We start from the raw sequence: 21064 nt of genomic DNA, 5'->3' as shown, positions 1-21064 counted from the left end.
TGCTAATACTGAATCACCTTCATCCTGACAAAGTCATTCTGACCCTCAGGTAATTTCATTTTCAAGTGCCATTGAAGTGAATTTAATTTTCTTCACTGGTGAAACAGTGGTGGCAGCTGAAAACTACAAAATTATGATTCATATGAAAGGGCAGAACTGGGAGAAATCCTATGTAAGAAAGGTTTAACATATGAAGTCTAATATTCTTTATCCCACTCTTATCATCTTACTCTTACTCATGAATAAATCTAATCATTTTCTAAAAGCAATGATCTGCAGATGGAGTTCTTAACCATTTTCATTGTCATGGACCTCTGTGGCAGTCTAGTAAAGCCTAATATAACTGTGGTTTGTTGTGGTTCGGTTTTCTACAGACCTCCCTGGTGCATAAGTGCTTAGCTCCTAACACTAGAAGAAGAAATTAATAATTGAAGGAAATGCTAAATTTCAGTTAAAGGTTAATGAAAATAAAGATGCTACTTTTTTACCCTAAGTAAGTTCACTGACCCTTTTAAATCTGTTTATGGACCTTAAGTAAGGAAAACCTAAATTCTATAGTATTTAAAACTGGCAAAACAGTAAAACATATCAGTTGCTATTTTAACATTCAAGGGTATTTATTTTTGGTGCTAAAATTTTTAATTTTAGCTCTATACTATAATAAAAAAAACAACTTGTCTTAGTAGAACCATGTTTTTCCTCTTAATTATGTCAGATACTGAAAACTTAGAAAAAGGATATAATGTCATATCTGTAAAGCCTTCATACTTGATGTAGCCACTTATAAAAACCTGCTGTGTGTACTTCTGAAGTGTCCTGCAAAGCCCTTTGTGTATTTACTAAGCAACTCAATATTCATGCATTTTTGTCAGATTAACTCAGAGGCCCTAGAAAAGGCTGATTTTAAAAAAGAAAAAGAAAAGCCCTTGGAATATAGCTCACATCTATTATTTTAGAAATATTAAAACATTAGGGAGGAGAACTTGGCTATGGAGGCTGAAGAGTCTCCTGTAGCAAGTACTCAAATGAAGTGACACATATTTTTCTTTAGCATTTTTGCCAAAACCAATGAGACTAAAATCTATTCAACTTCATAGTGATTTTCTCTTCCTCCTTTGTAGGGATGTCCCCCCCCCCCCCCCCGCCCCCGGGCTGGTTACAATCATACAGAACAGCCTTTTTAAAGGCTGTCAGATCTAAATCTCTTACCTTATTTGTGTAAATGATTTAGTATTCTACAAACCTTCCTGGCCCCTAAGTGCTTAGCTTATAACACCCAGAGAAGGAGTCTTATTCATGACATGAAAGGTATAGGAATGGAAGCCCCAGTAATCAGAAGAAATCTGCACAATCACCTTAAATATCTTAAGTTAAAAAGAACTACAGTCTTGGCATTGGGAACTGGGGACGTGAATGAACTTTTCGATGCTCTAGACCAAAGGTGTCAAAAATGCTGCCAAGGGGCTCCACTGTGGCTCAAACCAGATTAAAATGTAGTGGGAATAGCTAACAAAATTAGTAAAAATACAAAAAATATATATAGGTAATGGAAATTTGTGGTTTTCTAAGTCAATATACTACCCACAGAGATCCTTATATACAGTTTAGTGGGGTCATTTCTATTTGTTTGACACCGTTGCTCTAGGCAACTGTCCAAGTTACAAAAGAACTGCTGCTTTATATGGGGAGAGTTTCCATACCTGGAGCTCTCACGACATAAGTAAAATCAATGGTCCAAAACTTTACCACCCACTCTACCTCCCCCAGGTCTTAAAAAAAAGTACCTACACTAAGCATTTCATGGTGAAATAACCTTTTGAGATAAAATTAGCTCAAAGGCAATTATGATGTCTTCTACCTCACTCCTAGTTTTTGGAAATGTGTGTTTTCTTCATGGCAAATGGGGAAGGAAATAAGTACTTATATGGGTCCTACCACATGCCAGGCACTGTGCTAAGTACTTCACAAATATTATCTCTCTTGATCTCCTAACAATCCTTGGAGGCAGGTGCTATTATTATTCTCATTTTACATTTGAGGAATCTGAGACAAATAGAGGTAATGAGTAACTTGCCCAGGAATACCCAGCTAGCTAATAAGTGTCTGAGGGAGGCCACATTTGAACTCGGATTTTCCTGACTCTAGACCCAGTATTCTATCCACTATTCTAGACAGAATTCTTAAGTCCTCTATAACAATAAAAACAGCAAAGATTTTCTCCAGGGTCATGGAGACATGCTTTCTTTGGCTCCTAGGAAAGAGATTCTTAACCTTTTTGTGTGTGATGGATACCCCTAGCAATCTGGTAAAGCTTATGGACTCCTTTCCAAAATAATGTATTTAAGTGAATAAAATATGATTCCATGATATTGAAATAATGATAATGAAACATAAAAAATGTTAAAGAAAAATTAAAAGTCCCTGGACTGTAGGTCCCTGTATTTTAAGAACTCTGGACATTAATATCAGGGTCAGACACTAAATTCTTAGAACTCAATGCACAGAGGCTATAAGAACAAAAAACTCTATCAGTGCTAACAGTGTCTTTATCAACTCACAATAATGAAGACACTTTTCAAATGAAAACGTTTTCATTTGTTCCCAGATTAAAGATTATGGACAGAAAGCCATGGGTTTCCACAATGAAACTGGTCTTCTAAATAAATAGAGGATTTTTTAAAAGTTACCCAACTATATCTGCTTTTTTATACATTTGTAGTTTCCCCCAAAAGTCCCTAAAATTGTAAGTTCCTTTCTGTTTACCAAATATAAAATTATATATAGTCAAAGGGGGGGAATTTACAGGTTAAAACCCAGTACCAAGGATATGCATCAGTGAAGTCCAAGAGCTTATGCTCATTTTAGCCACTTAGAAAACCAGCAAAAATCAGGAAAGTTTCTTTATGAATTAAATTAAAACATCAATACTTAACCTGCCAGACTAGCAAAATGAATATGCCCTTCAGAGAGAATTTTCCTTCTTGCTGAATCAGGATGTTTTGGCTGTTACATATATCCTAGGCCACTCTGCTAATTAATGTTTCCTCAATGGTTGGCTTTCCAAAGAAATGGTAGCTTCATCTCTGTACAATATTTCTTAGAGCTAGAATGAAACTTTTACTTCCCTGTGTGACACATAAAGGAGCCCTGCTTTGTCCATATGATAGGGGCAATTACAATTCATATCTGCTTAAAGCTTAAAATATTTAATCGACTATAAAATGGATGTCTTGAGGCAGAAAATAACCATGAGGAAAGCAACAATGCTTTTTTTTTTCTTTTTAAAGGGAACATTTATCTTTATAGTAGTTTGAGTTTTTATTAAGGAAAATCGTCCATACTGAATCATTCCCACTATAACATTTTTTTAAAAAGCTCTCCTTTCCCCCTTACTCCCAAATAATGTTTATATATGCTTTTTTACAACATTAGAGTCATTTCCTAATATAGCACAAAAACTCCATTGAATTGTCCTCTATGAGAAAAAAATTGAGCAAAACTTAACCAACAGAGATGAAGTTTGATAGTATATACAACATTTTGCACCCACAGCCCCCTAATTATGTTTCTCTGAGAGCAAGACTGGTGACTGTTATTAACTTGAGCTCTGTGGTACTTTTATACTGTGTTCACTCTTATTATTTTATGTCTACACATGTCAGTTGGTCAACAATCAATAAGCATTTAAGCAGGGCTGAGTATATACTATACGTGGGGCTAAGTACTAGGAGGATACAAAAAAAGGCCAGAAGCACACATGTTGATAACAAGGAACTCACATTCGAACGGAAGAGACAATATGCAAAAAAAATGTACATACAAGATATATACAGTGTGAATGGAAGGTAATCTTAGAGGAAAGACTCTAGCAGTAAGAGTGGGGGAAGAAGACAGGACTAGGGAAAAGCCTACCGTAGAATACAGAATTCGAGCCATCTTAAAGGGAGCCAAGTGTGGAAATAAGTCAGGAGGGAAAGCATTCCAGGCAAGGGAAAAAGGCAATACAGAAGGGCAAGGGGTTAGGAGATGGAGTTTTGTATGCACAGAATAGAAAAACGACCAGTATCCATGGATTGTAGAGTATGTGGGAGGAAGTAAAATACAAGAAGACTGGAAAAAATATAAAAGAACCAGGTTGTAAAGGGCTTTTAAAGGCAAATAGATGATTTTCTATTTAATCCTGGAGAGAATATGGAATCACTGTAGTTTATTGAATTGAAGGGCCATGTGGTCAGTCTTGTACATTAGAAATATCACCTTAGCAGAGCTAGTAGAACTAATTTGTTTATTTACTTTTTTTTTTTTACCAATTACATGTAATAACAAATTTCCACACAAATTTTCCTAAGTCATACGATTGAACTTATCTCCCTCCCTTCCTTCCATTCCCCCTCCCAGTTCTGGCTGGCAGGCAATTCAATCTGGGCTGTACATGTATTATCATGCAAAACATATTTCCATATCATTTCCTAAAATATAAACCCAAATAAATAATTGAAATATCCTATGCTTTCATCAGTATTCTGACTACAACAGTTCTTTCTCTGAAGGTGGATAGCATTCTTTGTCATAAGTCCCTCACAATTGTGCTGGATCATTGTATTACTGATAATAGCTAAGTCTATCATAGTTGATCATTCCACAATATTGCTGTTACTGTGCACATGTTTTCCCGGTTCTGCTTATTTCATTCTGCATCAGTCCATGAAGACCTTTCTAGTAGTAGAGCTAATTTGGAGTAGGGAGAGACTTGGGGCAAGAAGAATAACTAGCAAGCTATAAAACAGCTCAGGCATGAATCAATGTGGGGATTAGGGATGGAGACAACTGTATAAGTGGAGAGAAGGGGACATATATAAGAGATGCTGTAAACATAGAACCAACAAGATTTAGCAAAGGTCTCACATGTAGGGTGAGTAAAGAGTCAAGGATTACACCAAGGTTTCAAAATTAGGAAAACTGATGGAGAGAGAGATCAAGCAACTTGAGGATTGAAAAAAGGGTCATTTGATTTGTCAGTTAAGAAACATCCCTGGTAACTGTGGATGAATCTTTAATTGTATTCAAATGATGAGTTTGGAAGCCAGACTTCATAGAGTGCAGAGAAAAGAAAGAGGACATTACCAACTGTAGACAATTGTAGACTGAAGAAAAGAAGAAAAGAAGAGGCACCAATTGTAGATAACCTTCTCAGGTTTGGCCACAAAAGAGAAGAAAGATAAAGAATAACTATGTTTGGATAGATCAAGTGAAGTTTTTTAAGAATGTGAAAGATGTGGCCATATTTATCAGAGCAGGAAAAGAGCCAGTAGAAAGGATGGATGCAAAGGATTTTGCCTTGGCAGGGAGAAGGGGAGCACCCCTTTCATGAGACTAACATACTGGGTAAAGTATATGGATAATATAATATAGGATAAGGGGGAACGAGGGAGATCTTGGCAAATGGCCTCAGTTTTTTTTAAGTAAAGGTCTTCAGCTGAGAAGGCTGAGGTAGGGAAGTACCATAGAAAATTTTAGGTAGAATGAAAAGGTCTGCAATAATGAATGCAATGAATGAGCTAGCAAATGGATTAAGAAGGTATAAAAAAGATTGTCTTGCTTCAATGATTGTCCAAGTCAGATTACATCGCATAATTTTGTAATGGCCTCAGCAGTTTCATCATTTTCTACAACTCCCTTTAGCAACTGAAAAGGCTAAAAGGTAGAAGGTGAGAATAATCCAAAATTGAGATTTGGCATGGCATAATTAACAACAGGAAAAAAGGGTAAGGAATTTGAACATTGAGGGCAGTATGGGATTAAACTGCTTTATCAATATGTCAAGAAAGGAAAGAGAGGAGAGTATAATCTGTTTGGGATAATAGCCTGGAAAAGAATTGAGGAGTAGAATGACTAGTGGACACGGAATGAACAAATAACAGGGTTAGAGGTCATAAAGAGGAAGGAAAGATGGAATGATAAAAGACTATGACATCACAAAGGAGTTTCAGAGTCCCTGAATTTGAAAGTAGGACACTGGTTCCACTTGGCAAGATGAAGGGATCTCTTTGTGAAATAGGGGAATAAGTCATAGGAATTGAGTAGACTAAGGATTTGACAAGGACAAAGAACAGGGTAAAAGGATCATAAGATGGAAAGATGGAATGGTGAAATGTTATGATCAGATAAAGAAATGTCAGAGTTCATCAAAGTGAAACACCTGCAGATGATGGCAAAATCAAGGGTATAATCATCTCTTTATGTAGCTGAGGTAAAATTGCATAGTTGATCATGAGAACCAAGCAGAATGGGGTATTGGGTAGTTGGTGTAGTTGAGGGAATAACAACATAGATTGACAAGACAGACACAGGCACTGAACTCTTTGAGAAAGGAAGGAAAATGTCTTATGGTTTGGTAGAAAATAGTAACCAGAATTCGAATTGAGTGATAAATTTGGGTTGAATGAAATGTTAAAGGGAGAGAAATTACTAAACAAGGTGGTAGAGAAAGCATTTGGAAGTGACAACAAGAAGCAGGGATTATTTCAACTCCTCTGCTATGATCAGTGAATCACGGGGGAATGAGTAAAAATGCAACCAATACTGGAAAGGAGGGCTAGGAATATAGTGTCAACAGGATGGAACTAAATCTCAGTAAGTATTAGAAACTAGGAGAAAAAAAAAAAGAAAAGATTTAATATGAAATCAATTTTGTTCATTATAAAGCAGGTATTCCAGAGAGAGTACATTGGAGGGAAGGGCATAAAATCTCAAGTGGGACATTTCTAGGTTGAGTTTGAACTCCCCCTTACCTGGCACTAGAGATTAAGAATCACTGGGATGGGCAGAGTTTGTAAGGGTGTGAATATGCTAACCATTGAAGAATATATCTCTGGATTCTTCCCATTTTTTTTAGTTTATTAAGGTGCAATAATTATCCCAAGATTCTGTGCAAAGATTATTATTTTCACTTTAAAGATGAGGAAATATGCTCATAGAGGTTGAATTAATTTTTCAAAGATTATACAGTTACTTAGTTTGCAGTTAAGATTCAAACCCAGGTCTCCTGATTATAAGACATGTCAGAAAGTAAAGTATTTCACAGAAGTTCATTTTCAAATAAATGTAAGTCATTCATTTAAGCACCAAAATATAAAAATTTTAATGATTTTTGATGAAAACCTTTCTAAAATGTATTACACGCTTCCCCGCCTTCTGAAATTAGGTGTACTGAAGATAATTTAACTTTTTCTTAATGACTCGGGATCATCATCATGAACATCAATTTCTATAATGCTATTATACAGTGATGCCCTTAGGGAATGGAGGTGTGTGAGGTCATTTGATAAATAGCATTAGACTGTCATGCTTTGTGAATTCTGAGGTCTCCTTTAAATTTTTTCCCTTCCCTCTTTCTTGTTCTCTTAAGTTACAGTCACTGTGTTTTCCTTTAGCATTCCCATCCCTTCAGATGTGCTATTTATAAAGCCCTATGATTCTAGGAATGAGATTATAAAATTCATTAGAATTGTTTATAAAAGAAGAGTAAAAAGGTTCAGTTAGATTTTGTGATAACTGCAATAGAAGCTCAAAAACTTTTGGTTTTATTTTATGGTTCTTATATCTGTTTAGGATTTGATGCAATTTGACTCAACAACTCTTTATTAAGTGCATTCTGTGTTTAAGAATGATACTAAACATTTAAAAAATAAATGTTAAATTATTTTTACATGTAATTGGAAAAAACAAAATATCAAAATTAAAGGGATACTGGCATCCAAAGGCAAAAAAGAAAAAAATCCTATAGTCAAGGAGATTATAATCTACTGGGAGAAAGAACGTGAACACAGATAAGAAAAACCAAAATTATATCAAATGCAAAGAAATTGTGAAGCATTAGCAACTTTTAGGGATCATTTAAAGAGCTTCTGTGAATGTTGGTATTTGAATTGATCTTGATGAGAATTGGAATTCCAAGAAACAAAAGTGAGAAAGGATAATACATTCTAAGAATGGGTTGTTGTTCAGCCTTTATTTCGAAGAGAACCAATGAAACCACCAGAGGGATGTCATGACTTGTGCACAAATTGTGTTTAAGTGAGGTAGTTTGCACAAAGTCATCAGCCTCACTCTCTTCTAGAGTCATCTCAATTTAGTGGCAAGACCAAAGTCAGGATAGCTGGTGATGGCCCAGGATGCGAAATGATAGGACATTGACCCAAATTTGAGATAACAACAAAGTCAGTTTGGAGGAGTATATGAAGTGAAGGAACAAGAAATAAATCTGGAAGGAAAAAATAGAGCTAAACTGTCAGGGTAGGAATAACTAAGATTGTTGGAATTGACCCCCCCCAAGAAAAGTGAATTTTTACAGTACTAGTTTTTATTGTCATTCACTGGGATTTTTCTAAGCAAAGGGAGAATTCACTAAAGGGCTTTTCAATAGACAATCTAAGTGGAACATAAGGAAGTTGCACATAAAAGTTTTGAGGAGGAAGTAAGCCTTTTTCAAAAACATGTTCAAAAGTTGTTAGAACTGAAAGAAATCTTAGAGCTGAGAACTTAATATGTGAAAGGCATCACACTAAATACTAGGGACACAAAGACAAAAATTGGATAAAAAAACCAACAACTCTGACCTCAAGAAACTAAGACCTTCCTGTGTGAAATATAGCATGTAAATAGCTCATAAAATATATAATCATTCAAGAAGAGGGAGAATAGAAAAGATTCCTACATAAGGGAGTACCTAGACTGAACATTGAAGAAGCTATGAATCTTGAAGGTAGAAATGAAGAAATGAATTTTTAGCATGAGATAGCTTCTGCAGAACAAAGATGGAATGCTAACATTCAAAAACAAGCAGGCCAATGTTGAAGGAATGTAGAGAGTATTAAGCAGGAGTATAGTAAAATAAGGCTGGAATAATTGGGGCCAGACTGGGAAGGATAAGCCAAGCCAGGAGTTTCATTTTATTGGAGTGGCAACGAAAACCACAGAAAATTCTTGGGGGAAAGGAGGTAGGGTAGAGGGGAAAAAGTAGTGACCAGGTCAGGTTTGTGTTTTGTGAAGATTATTTTGGCAGCTATATGGAAAATGGAGTACACTGGGGAGATTCTGGAAGCAAGGATATCAGTTAGAAGACTACTGCAATACTCTAAGTGAGAAGTGATAAGAACTTGAATTGGGGGAGGGAGATGTGACTACATGAATAAGTTATAGGATTCATATGAGATATATCATTGAGTTATAAATAATAAGACTTAGCTATTGACTAAATATAGAAGAACTAATTAGTGCAGCTGAGACCAAGACCCCATATCTCTGGTCTTCCAGACTATGCTCTTCCTACACCACGTTGAATACCTTCACTCAATCCAAGTCCATATTGGAAAAAATCCAATAATACAATCCTGTATACTGGTCACTAGGTCCATGCTTCTTTTCATGTAGAAGGCTCGATGGTGCTAGTGTATTTTTTATTGGTTGCATTAGCAAATCTTGAGTAGAATTAGAAAGAAATACTACTCTTGTTCTTCTTTTGGTGACTTTAATTGCTATTCTCTCACTTTAAAGCATGATTAGAATGCTTCTGCCTATTCTTCCATGCATATTTCCTTTGTCTTATCTTTCTCAGAAAAATATCATGAAGACATTTTAATCTTTCCAATTCCTCTTCTTTCTCCATTCCCAACAAACTCTAAGCATGAAAATATTTTCAATAGTCTAGCATAGTGTTAAATAATACTAGATTGAGGTTCAAGGAACCAAGATTCTTAGACTAGCTCAAGGAGAGAATATCTACAAATTGTATGATGCTGGACATAAGTCCCAGTCTAGGTATCCATTCTTCTCATCTATAAAATAAAGAGGCTTAACTAGATGATTTCTAAGGCACTTTTTAGCTCTAAAATTTGATAATTCTATACAACATTTTATTGGGAGGGGATAAGAAAACTCCCTTTACCAAGAAAAGTCAGCATCTTCTAAAATTTCATCCTGAAAGTATTGCCAGAAGCATGGAGAACTAATGCTATTTGCCTGTGATCACATAAGTCAGTACGTTGTCAGAGGCAGGACATAAACTCAGGACTTTTGAAATCCATAGCCAGCAATATCACTCTCTTCTATGCAATTATTGTCATTAATAATGCCCTACTCAGTATAAATACATGGACAGTAACGCTTAAAAACAATAAAGTAGCATAAATATATCTTAGTTGTCCACAAAATTTACAGAAAAACTGTATCATGGGATCATAAATTCAGAGTTGGAAGGCATAGGAATAGGATGGTCTGATTTTCTAGGGTTAGTGGAAAGAAGGGAATTTTAAGATATGCCCTGGGAAAGAATTCTGGGTAGCAAGGAATTGTGGGAGTCTAAAACTGAAATAACTGAATTTCACTTTCTTCTTGGATTTTATCTGAGCTGGGTGTGGGTTTTGCTCTGCCTACAATTCCAAGCAGAAGGAGGAATTTTGCTCTAAGACATTCTCCCTGGACAGTCAGAATTTTCGTGGAGAAAATCTTTGGCATGCAGGTAGAGGGTTTACTTGGAAGAAACTAATTTCCCTGAGTCCAGTTATCATCTGGCAGTGGTCCATATACCAGGATTCCTATTGGCTAAGGTAATTCAAAGCTTTCCACCTATAACTTTGAGTTACTTAGTACAGCAGCTAAGCCCAGAGGTTTTTCCCTTTCTTTATCAATTACTGGTGGGAAGATTAGGGTTAAGTCAGATAGACTGGTAAAGGGTTTTAGATAGCATAAGGAGATGTAGATAAGGCCTAAAGAAGATCAGAAGGCTCTCCTTAAGCAGGAGACTTAGGAGCTGGGTGGAGGTAGCTTGAAGAGGGCCAGGGTCATGTCTATCAGTTCCCTTTATCCCTTTTTGTTAAAATAAACTTTATTTCATAACCAAAGGGTTTGGTGCTTAATTGGCCCTGTGGAGTTCCTAGGTGAGTTAAAACATCTTACATCCCTCTAGGACACTTCCACATTACAAAGGAATCTTAAAGACTAGTAAGTTCAATATTCTCATTTTATAATTGAAGAAAATGGGGCACAGGGAAGTTAAGTGTCAAACAGCTAGTGTCTAAGGTGGAATTTGGGTCTTCTTGGTACTCACACACATACTTTGATAAGTGACAATACTAGGAATGGTTCTAGCTGGGGGGTGGAGGTGGCAAGGGCAAAGCAATGAAAACTGACTTATTTTTTGAAATGTTTTTATTTTCAGGTGAAATGAGGGTTGGAGGAGGAAGCACCCTCTCTTCCTTTGCCAGATAAAATGTCAGTTCACTTGCCCCCAAATAAAGACAGAAATGAAAAGTAATAAGGTCATCTCTACATCAGCCAATTATCACAAAAGATTTTTCTTTTTTTTTTTTTGTAATCAATAACCTTGACAAAATATGTCCTGGATCAGGAGTATTTCAGAAAGCCTGGGCTTCACTTGCAACTGAATATTCAATTTGATATAAATAAACAAATATTCATTAACACTTGCTATTGGAAAGAAATTGTGTTGGGTACTGAGGATACAAAGGGAGATCCTCCTATCCAGAAACTATCACTTTAAAATGGGAAGGGATGAGGCATCTCTACAAACAATTATGATGCAAGACAAAATGTGGTAAGTGCAAGGGAGATGTACAAAATGCATTAAAAAACTGGAGAGAGATCTTCAATTTGAGGGAGCAAAGAGGTGAGATGAAAAAGGTGACACTCAAGAGAAAGAAAGGATTTTCAAAGGCAGAAATGGTAACATTATAGAAAGGATAACATGAGTGAAGGAAGTATATTGAGGTGGATAAGAATGGGAGTATAGGGACCAAGTTTTGCCCAAATGTAGGATGAAAAAGTAGACTGGTGCTTAACTATAAAAGCCCTTGAATATCATGATAAAGAGCTTAAAATGTATTATGTCAGCAGAAAGGGACCAGGAGCCATTTTAAGTTTCTGAGCAGAGGAGTGATAGGATAATATCTTACAGTAGAGCACTGGGCCAGGAATCAGGAAGACTCAAATTCAAACCCAGCCTCAGACATTTACTACTTATGTGACCTTGGGCAAATCAATTAATATCTGTTTGTCTCAGTTACCTAAACTGTAAAATAAGGATAATTTGGATTTTTTTCTGTGTGGTTTGTTTTGTTTTGTTTTGAATCCTTACCTTCTGTTTTGGTTCCAAATCAGAAGAGAGGTAAGGACTAGGAAATAGAGGTTAGGTGATTTGTCCAGAGTCACATAGCTAGGAAGCATTTGAATCTAGATTTGAACCCAGGACCTCCCATTTCTAGGCCTGGTTTTTTATCTACTGAACCATCTACCTGTTTCCTCCCAGGGTTGTTTTGAAGAGTAAATGTGATGATAATTATAAAGTGCTGTATATGCTAACTATAATTGTCATTACATTTGCTATAATAATTATCATCATCATCATCATCATTACTAGACAGCTATGTGAAGGACAAATTAGAAAGGGGAAGGACTGGAAACTATAAAACTAGTTAAAAGGCTATATGCATAGCCTAGGAGAGCGATGAAGACCTAAATTAAAGTGGTAACATTAGCATTGGAAAAGCGAAGGTGAAAGATATGAGAAAAGCTTGGTAATTGATTAGATTCAGCAACAGAGGTGGTGTGAGAAAAGTAAGAAATAAAAAACAATAATCAAATTTGTTGCCTGTATGACTGGGAAGGTGATGGTGCCAACCAGTAGAAACAGGAGTTTAGGGTAGAAGTAGGGTTTTTTAGGGAGAAGATGAGTTCAAGTTTAGGTGTGGTTAAGTTGAAGGTTCCAGAAGTCTGTGTGATCAGAGAGTTCAAATTGGGTGTATTCAATCTTTTTCAGCCCTATTTGGAAATGAAGAAATGTAACAAGGTTGAAAATAAGAGATAACAGCCTTGAAAGTCATCTGAATTGAAGTCATAAGTGGAAATGAATGTGTTCTCCAAAGGTGGTGTACTATATAGGTGTGTTTGTACTGTACCTCCCTACTGTACTATAATATCCATGAATATAGGGAAGGTATCTCATCTAAGCTTTTATATATTTCCCAATGCCTATCACAGTACTTTGTACACAAGAGACCTGTCACGCTAATTTCCAATGAGCCTGTCAATCCTTTATTTCTTCCTTTAAACTAAAGAATTATGGAATTCCAGAATTAGAAGCATAAGTTACCTTGTTATTTTGTTACTATTGAGTAATTTTAGTCATGTCCAACTCTTTATGAACCCATCTGGGATTCTCTTGGGAAAGATATTGGTCTGGTTTGCCATTTCCTGCTCCAGCTTATTTTGACTTGTCCAGGTCTAATAAGTGCCCAAGCTCAGATTTGAACTTAGGAAGATGAGACTTCATGACTTAAGATCCTTCAGTTTATCTACTGAGCCACCTAGTTGCCCCTAACCTAGTCACCTAACCTCTACCAAAATCACAAATTCTATTTCTAAAATCCCTGAAGAAAAACAACAAAAAAAAATGTCACTGAGTCCTATGTTTGAAGACTTATAATGATACAGAATTTACCATCCCCCAAAAGACAGAACACTGTGTTGTTTACTAAAGACTCTTCTAGCTCTAAAATCATGAAATATAGGGGAAAAAAGAGTTCCAATAAGTGCTCAATTAGTAAGGTGGTAGGGAAGAAGATGACTAAGCTAATATGAGGCATTTATTTTTCCAAATTTAGAAAGGAAAAACTTAAAATGAGAATTTTGATTCAGGTAACTTCAGTACAAATAAGTTTCTACTTAAATGTAAATACTCAATAAGTGAAAATGAGTAGCTACCATATTTTCCCCATTTTGATAATAAAGGCCAGATAGGGAAAGGCAGCTCTCCTCTAATAAACATTATCTCCCAGCCAAAGAAAAGGCTAAGGTTTAAAGATTAACTTCAAAGTCTTTATTTCTTTGCCCAAAGTGATATCACTTTTAACTTCAACTGAAGGGAGAGGAACAAAGAGAAACTGTGTAATTAGGTTGTTCTGTCAAGTAACTACTAATGCTATTTCTCCCAATTTATGAACTTAAAAAATATAACTTGTATACATGAATACGATTTTCAAAGTATTCTTTATCACTATGGTTGTCACACCTAAAGACCATAAACCCTAAAGTGGACACTCAGCTGTGTCTAGCTAGAGAAGAAATGAGGAACAAAGGGTTGATTGTAAGTAACACCACCACACTAGATACAATTTCTCTCTTTCTACTAAAAGTCCTGCAACATTCTTCATAAAGAGAGATAAAACCAGAATACAAAATTGGCTTCAGTCAGGAAGGTCCTGGACCATATCAGCATTCCTCTTTAGCACCCCCCCTCAAAAAAAAAACACACACACACAAGGAGATTTTTAACTCTTAGCTGAGTGAAATAAAGAGGCAAAAGGGAAGGGTTATCTGAAGTTTGGCACCAAGATTCAGATTCCATTCATTGCCAGAGTCTACTTATCAGAATTCTTAAAGGCTACAGATTGTAGGACAAACTATAACTAGAGACAATCCACAAAGAGGAAAGGCCTGAAGGTGGGGATAAAAAGGAACTCAGAAGATATTCAAAGGGACTGCAGGGGAGGAGAGAAGGGGGGAAAGGGAGAGAGAGAAAAAGGGAGAGGGGAGAAAGAGAGAGAGAGAGAGAAAGATAAACATGTGCAGAAGGGCTTAGGACAACAGAAGAAGTCTAAAAAGTAAGTTGTGAGTAGGGGATTTTTACAGACTGTAATCAACTTTAAAAGAACAGCAACAGCAAAGCTGAATTTCACAGATCCCAAAGATTTTTGGAAAATTATTTTCCATTGAGGTCAGCATCTCTAAGAGTTTGATATCACTTAAGAGATGACTTTCCTGTCTGAATACATGGCAAAAGATGGAGAAAATAAGGAGAAACACTAATCTGAATTCCTGCTCTAGGTAAACTACTAGAATTCTGAATTAACAAGTGCTTAATGTCTTCTTTTGAGATGGATGGATGGAGTCAAGCATAATGATACAGGCCAGTGGTCCCTGCTGCTAGGGAAGCAGAGGCTGGCAGAATGTTTGACTTCAGGAGTTCTGAGCTGCTTGCACTGTCCAGCACCAATATGGTGGCTCCAGGAAGTTGAGAGCCACTAAACTACCTAAGAAAGGGCAAACTGACCCCCAGTCAGAAAAATGAAGCAGCTAAAAGATTCTGCACTGAAGCACTATGAGAAGGATTTCTATAACATCCCAGAAGCCCAAGCAACTTTAAGGCCCTGTGTGAGGAGCCCCATTAGGAGTATCATGGATCAAATATGGCTGACACAGGACTCTTTAATAAGAGATTTAAGGCTATAGCAAGGCTGTATAGTTAAAAAGCTGAGGGTCTTTGTTCAGGGTTCCCATACAGTAAGGATTCCATATGGATTATTTTATTTTCTGTTATTAATGTTGCCAATTCCTTTTTTTCATTCTAGTGTATAATAAAAGTGGCACTGTATTCCCATATAGTTCAATTACATAAGCACCTGAGATAATAAGAAACATGTTAAATATTACAAAAGCAAAAATATTTAAATACAAAATGCCATCCATCAATCTTTGAACCTTTAGAAATAACCTAGTGTTGAAAATGAGCTATTTATGGTTCTTTTCCATTTCAGCATAGTTTCAGCAAAGCAAAAAAAAAATGTTATCAGTTACATTCAAGAGGGAAAAAAGTATATTTTTAGAATGCCCTAGGAAAAATAAGGCGAGGGTCTCTGCCCTACTTTATGAATTCAGAAAATACATTTCATTTCTTCAGCTTCTCAAAGGTTAATTAGTAAAGGATACATTAACAGACTGGGCTGTTGCTCCCTAGAATATGTGTTTAACACTATTTGATGACTAAAAATAGTAATAACTCACGTGTATATATGCTGGCTCAAGTTTACAAAGCATTTCCCTCACAAAGTAGGAAAAAAATCATGATTATGATTCATCCCTAACATTAAATTAAAACTTGTTATATTTCATGCAGTAAAATGTAACTTCCTTAAACACAGAGACTTTGTATCCCCACAGGCTATCATCACAGTAGGAATTTAATAATTATTTACTAATGAATTCATATATGGAAAATTCTCAAAAAATTATGCTATTGTCAAGAGGGCTAATATGTTATAGATAATCATATGTCCAAAGCAAATAACTATTTTTGAATATATATGTATACTTCCCAAAAAGCTAAATGCTACAAGGGAAATCAAAGAAAAGTGAGACATAGATCTTAACCCTAAAGAACTGATTTCCAGCTAATAAATGATAAGCATTTACTGGCTGTGTGATATGTTGATTCAACATTGGTGCTATATTATTAGAATATTAGAATGGTTAGTCAGCCAAGAGCTCAGAATAGTATAAGTCCTAAGCATCTCAGGAAATGATTCCCCTTAATTCCAAATTTTTAATGGGGCCAAGAACTCAGTTTGGGGACTACAAACCAGCAACTCAAAACCTATGGGGATTTCAGGGATTCTTAGAATCAGGGATAATTAGATTGCAGAAGTATGTAGTCTCCTGGGTTGATACTGGTAGGGGCTGACTTCATCTTCAGCCATGAAAATCTTATCCCAGTTCAACTGTGATCCAATTCAAGTAATAATGGATCATGCTTGCAAAGGAGTCACTCTTGTGCGGTGGAATACAAGTACTCCTTGGAGTCAAAGGATCTGGGCCAAAATTCTGCTTCTACCTATGTGACCATGGACAAGTCACTTAACTTTCCTTGGCCTTGATTTCCTCACCTGCAAAATGAGGGGGGGCTTAAAATTAAATAGCTTCTGAAATCCCTACCAGTCTCAGATCTGACCCTGTGAAATTTACCAAGCCAAATACTGTATGTAGTTCCATGACAATCACTAAAACAAACAAAAATCCCCAAACAGTCCAAGAAACTTTAAGGATCTCTATTTTATTTCAACCTTAGAGAGTTAATAGGCTTTTAAAAAAATATGAGATAGTATGGAACAGTGAAAAGAATAAATACTGTCTTAAAGTTCAGAAGATCTGTGTTTTAATCCCTGCTCTGCCCAATCTACCTTGTGTGACTTTACCTTCTCTATATTTCTGGTATCCCATCTGCAAAATGAGGGAATTGGACTGCCTGGACTTAAAAGTGTCTTTTATGTCTAAAGTTAAGATTCTATCTAGATGTAACAGTTATAACCTAAGAGTAGAGATACTGTTCCACTGTCCCCTATTAGCACATACTTTACTCTGGAAGACTTCAGATAAACCAAAGAAAGGGGGTGGGAGGAGAAGCATTTTAAAAAACAAAAACAAAAACCCAGATCTTACCACAGAGTACACTCAAGATGAATGTATGATCTCACCTCAGCAGGTTTCTTTTGTTCCTTTGCTGGAGTTTTTGACTTACTCCTATATTTTGAGCAGGAAGAAAATGAAGTGGAAGGACCTGTGTGAAAAATAAAACATTATCTTAGTTATAATCTACTATTTAAAATATCATCCAAAAGAATATAAACCTGCTTATCTTACCCAAGAAATATGTAAGTTGTATGTCACTTGGAAAACCTTTATAATAGAGATTAATAGCATTAGCAGATGACCTCCCAGTCTATATAAAACTGTTTTTTTGAGTCTGAAAAACAGGGTATGGTTTTTTCACAACCACACTGCATAAAATTTAGAAACAGTACAATTCAAGTTACACCTACATAAATAGCTTCCTGAAGAACTGGGAAAACAGAAACTGTTAAGCAGGGAACCTGGCAAGGAGAACTACACTCTTAGTAATTTATCAGAAGGTAAATCTCTGACAATTAGCTTTTAAAAAAAGAAACACTGCATTTAGCATTTCTGAAGTGCTAACATTTCTCACAGATGGATTAAGAATGATTATTCCCTCCATCCAAGAAGTAAAATAAAACAGTCTTTGGCCATTTAATAGGTGACGGCTTATCTAAGGTCCCACAGTAAAATGGCTAGGCTGGATTTGGAATTTAGAGCCTACAATTTCCAGTCCCATCTCTTCCTTTACAATCATTTCTGTTAAACTTTATAAGGCTTTCCTTACTGTTTGTAATCAAGAAATGTGAAAAGGCCATACAATTTGTGTGAGGGAAAAAACACACAAAAACCAGTTTTTCCATTTAATTTATCTCCCCTCTAAGAGAATTAAAATTAGTCAAAACCAAGAGTCAATGACACTAAACTGTGATCCCCTCCCCACCTTTTTTTTTAATCATAGAGGGAGGTGAAACTGTTTGCCCTCAAACCACAGGAGGAAACCCACAAGGGGGGATAGATCATGAGATTGCTAGTACATACTACTTACTCTCATTGTCTGAACTGTCACTGCTGCTTAGATGCCTGTGGCGTTTCATCTTGAAGCATCCTGAAGAAAAAGAAAAAGAAAAAACAAAACAAAACAAAACAAGACTGATACCATCCATTCTAGCAAGCAATCAAAGTTCTCTTGTATAGCCTGCTGATTCACAGCAGGCAAACAGCATAAACAGGAGGATTTTAGACAAGAGTATTTTCAAACAACCTAAGAACTAAAGGTTAACCAGTACGTACACACACACACACACACACACACACACACACACACACACACACACACACACACACACACACACCCCTCATTTTTTTAGTCATCATAGAGCCAAAGAATGTTAAAACTTTACACTGTAATTCAGCAAGGGCTAAGATTAAAACACTGGGAGTTGGGGGGAAGGCAGATTGGAGTATCTGTCAGATGATTTATGAGAAACTTAAACTATATTCTCATATATGACCACTTCTGGTTGTCTCCAACAGAAGAGTTACCATGGTGGCAAGTAAAGTCACCAGGAAGAGGTTGCCAGGGTGGGTGGTAATAGGCAATGGAGTGATGGGGATAGGGATAGGGGTGAAGCATTATCATGCAAGAGATCAAAGATGAAAGAACTAAGAGGTGAGGATAGGACAAGTGAGTCATGTCTCATATTAAGAGAAAAAGGGTCAACCAAACCCTCTCAGCCACCTGCCCTTACTTTCCCCACAAGTAAAAGCAAAAGCAGTTAGCCTCATTTTAAATTATAATTAGACTAGCTATAAGGAATGTCAGAGAAAGCACCCTTTAATCTAAGGAGTGAATAATGCTTTGGTTTAATGATTCTAAAGGTCAAAATGTCCTTTGGAAAGTTAGGCTTATGACAGATAAATGGGAACAGGAATATTTCCTGTGTATACATTAGTTATAAAAGCTAGCACAAGATACTGGTACACTAGACGGAAACAAGGGTAAAAAAAAATAAAAGCAAAAGCAAAAAGGAAGTGAAAAACTTAAAATTGAGTCAGTTGACATCAATTTCTCTGTGAAGAAAATATGATTATGAGCTGTGAAAAGAAAGCACACGATCAGGTCACTGGTCTCAAGAAGTCTATAACCCAACGAGTGTCAGGAAAGAGTTTTCTATAAGCAAAGTAAAACAAGCCAAAATCCATGTTAGACTTAATCAGACTAATATCTAATTAAGATGAATAATTTCAGAATCATAAACTCTAGTTCTATTTCTTTTTTTAAATTATCACCAAGACTAATTTAAGTATGATGATGTGCTCTAATCAGACCTATTGATACTTTTGACTTCCTCCTACTTGAGTTTGGCTCCATAGTGTGAAATGTTGATGTGAAAATTAATAAATTCCAGAAATGCAAAGAAATATTTTGATTTACAAAGAATAATCAAAGCATACATAATGTAAATAAGTAGGTTTAAATATTTTAGGTTAAGTAGGAATACAAACTAATTCTCAAGTCCAATGTCTTCTGTGCCATATATAAAATTAATAATGTTTCATTTAGATGCTATAATCATTTAGTGATTTTTCAAATAACTTAATTTTACAAATAAATGGAACTTAAAAGGCAAGTGATATATTTTTATTTCAAACTATTTTATGATAATTTTTCTAAAAAATTCTGTACATTGTTAAAATAAATATGTTGAATATAATTTTGCTTTTTTGGGAGGGATAAGTGATCACTATACTGAGGCACAGAGCCTGTTTGGTTTGATACTAACTGGCCTTAGAATGTTCTCATCTCTTTTCTTAGTATCAAGTTCAAGTAGCATTCCCCAGTATCATCCACCTATCTTGCAGTGTTTTAATGTACCATCCTATGATTTAAGAAGAAATGAAATTGCCAGAGGGAAAAAACAACTTCTACCGTCAGCGAGCTTATTATAGTATTAAGCTTATTTTCCGCACAATTTTAAGGCAATAGATTCTGGTTGAAGGAAGACTTCTTGACTTGTCAGTGGAGTAATACAGAAGTAATAGACTTGGGAAAATAGTAGCTATATATCCTTGAGGCAAAAAGGGTTCACAGTTGTTTATCTATGTAAGTGAGAGCTGGGACTGGCCTGGCTGCCCTTCAAATTCTCTAAGCACAGAAGAGTAAGGGCATTAGTGAGAACTGTGGAGTGGACTGTGATCAGCATACCAATGTTGTGCTTGGAGTGACCAATTAAGAGTTATTGTGATTCAGAGAGTAAATAAGGATGTCACTTCATGGAAATGAATGAAAATATTAGCATGGATGATTTGGCCTATGTTCCAGTAAAGATCTCTGAAAAATCTGAAGCAGAACATCTAGCAACACTAAGGAGGTTTTCAGTTGCTCCTTCCAGTGAACTTTAGGGAGTATGAAGAGGGTAAGAATTAGACAGTGCATAGAAAAAGCCACCTAGCTTGTGAGAATGAATATGTGTAGACACCTAATGCCAATCTCTCCATGTAGCAATTCTAGCATTTGAAGACAGTAATGCCAAAGCTGTGGCAAATGTGAGATAGATGACAGGAACAATTCTGAGTCTCCATTAGTCTTGGGATGGGAAAAGAGAACACGGGGGAAATACAGGGAATATATAATTGGAGAGAGAGAGAGAGAGAGAGAGAGAGAGAGACAGACAGACAGACAGACAGACAGGCAGACAGACAGACAGGCAGACAGGCAGAGACAGAGAGAGACAGAGAGAGACAGAGAGACAGAGACAGAGAGACAGAGAGAGACAGAGAGATGAGAGGAGATCAAGAGACAGAGAGAGAGAGAGACAGA

General features: G+C 36.1%; 1 protein-coding gene and 1 long non-coding RNA gene across 11 annotated transcripts in view; one reads left to right on the top strand and one right to left on the bottom strand.

Moving 5' to 3' along the window:
• JADE3 (jade family PHD finger 3) overlaps positions 1-21064 on the bottom strand; it is a 219398-nt gene that overhangs the window by 63710 nt on the left and 134624 nt on the right. For 3 of the 10 annotated variants that reach the window (XM_016424827.2, XM_016424826.2, XM_007501038.3), the window contains 2 exons: positions 18290-18349; positions 17325-17407 (listed from right to left, as the gene is read on the bottom strand). The exons of 4 other annotated variants lie outside the window; for them this stretch is intronic. In XM_016424827.2, the coding sequence (XP_016280313.1) occupies positions 17325-17407; positions 18290-18338 (132 nt within the window). In that variant the 5' untranslated portion in view covers positions 18339-18349. Of the gene's footprint in view, positions 1-17289; positions 17408-18289; positions 18350-21064 lie in introns of those variants that run through there. 3 more of the 10 variants (XM_007501041.3, XM_056808548.1, XM_056808547.1) reach the window with 2 other exon arrangements.
• LOC103099481 (uncharacterized) lies at positions 6016-11482 on the top strand. The gene is made up of 3 exons (XR_471205.3): positions 6016-6633; positions 10409-10607; positions 11219-11482. It is a non-coding gene; the product is annotated as an uncharacterized LOC103099481 (long non-coding RNA).

The sequence above is a fragment of the Monodelphis domestica genome, chromosome 8 (assembly GCF_027887165.1).
Source record: "Monodelphis domestica isolate mMonDom1 chromosome 8, mMonDom1.pri, whole genome shotgun sequence".
NCBI classification, from domain to species: Eukaryota; Metazoa; Chordata; class Mammalia; order Didelphimorphia; family Didelphidae; genus Monodelphis; species Monodelphis domestica.
The sequence above is the reverse complement of the archived record's forward strand: the minus strand, read 5'-3'. Positions and strand labels throughout refer to the sequence as shown.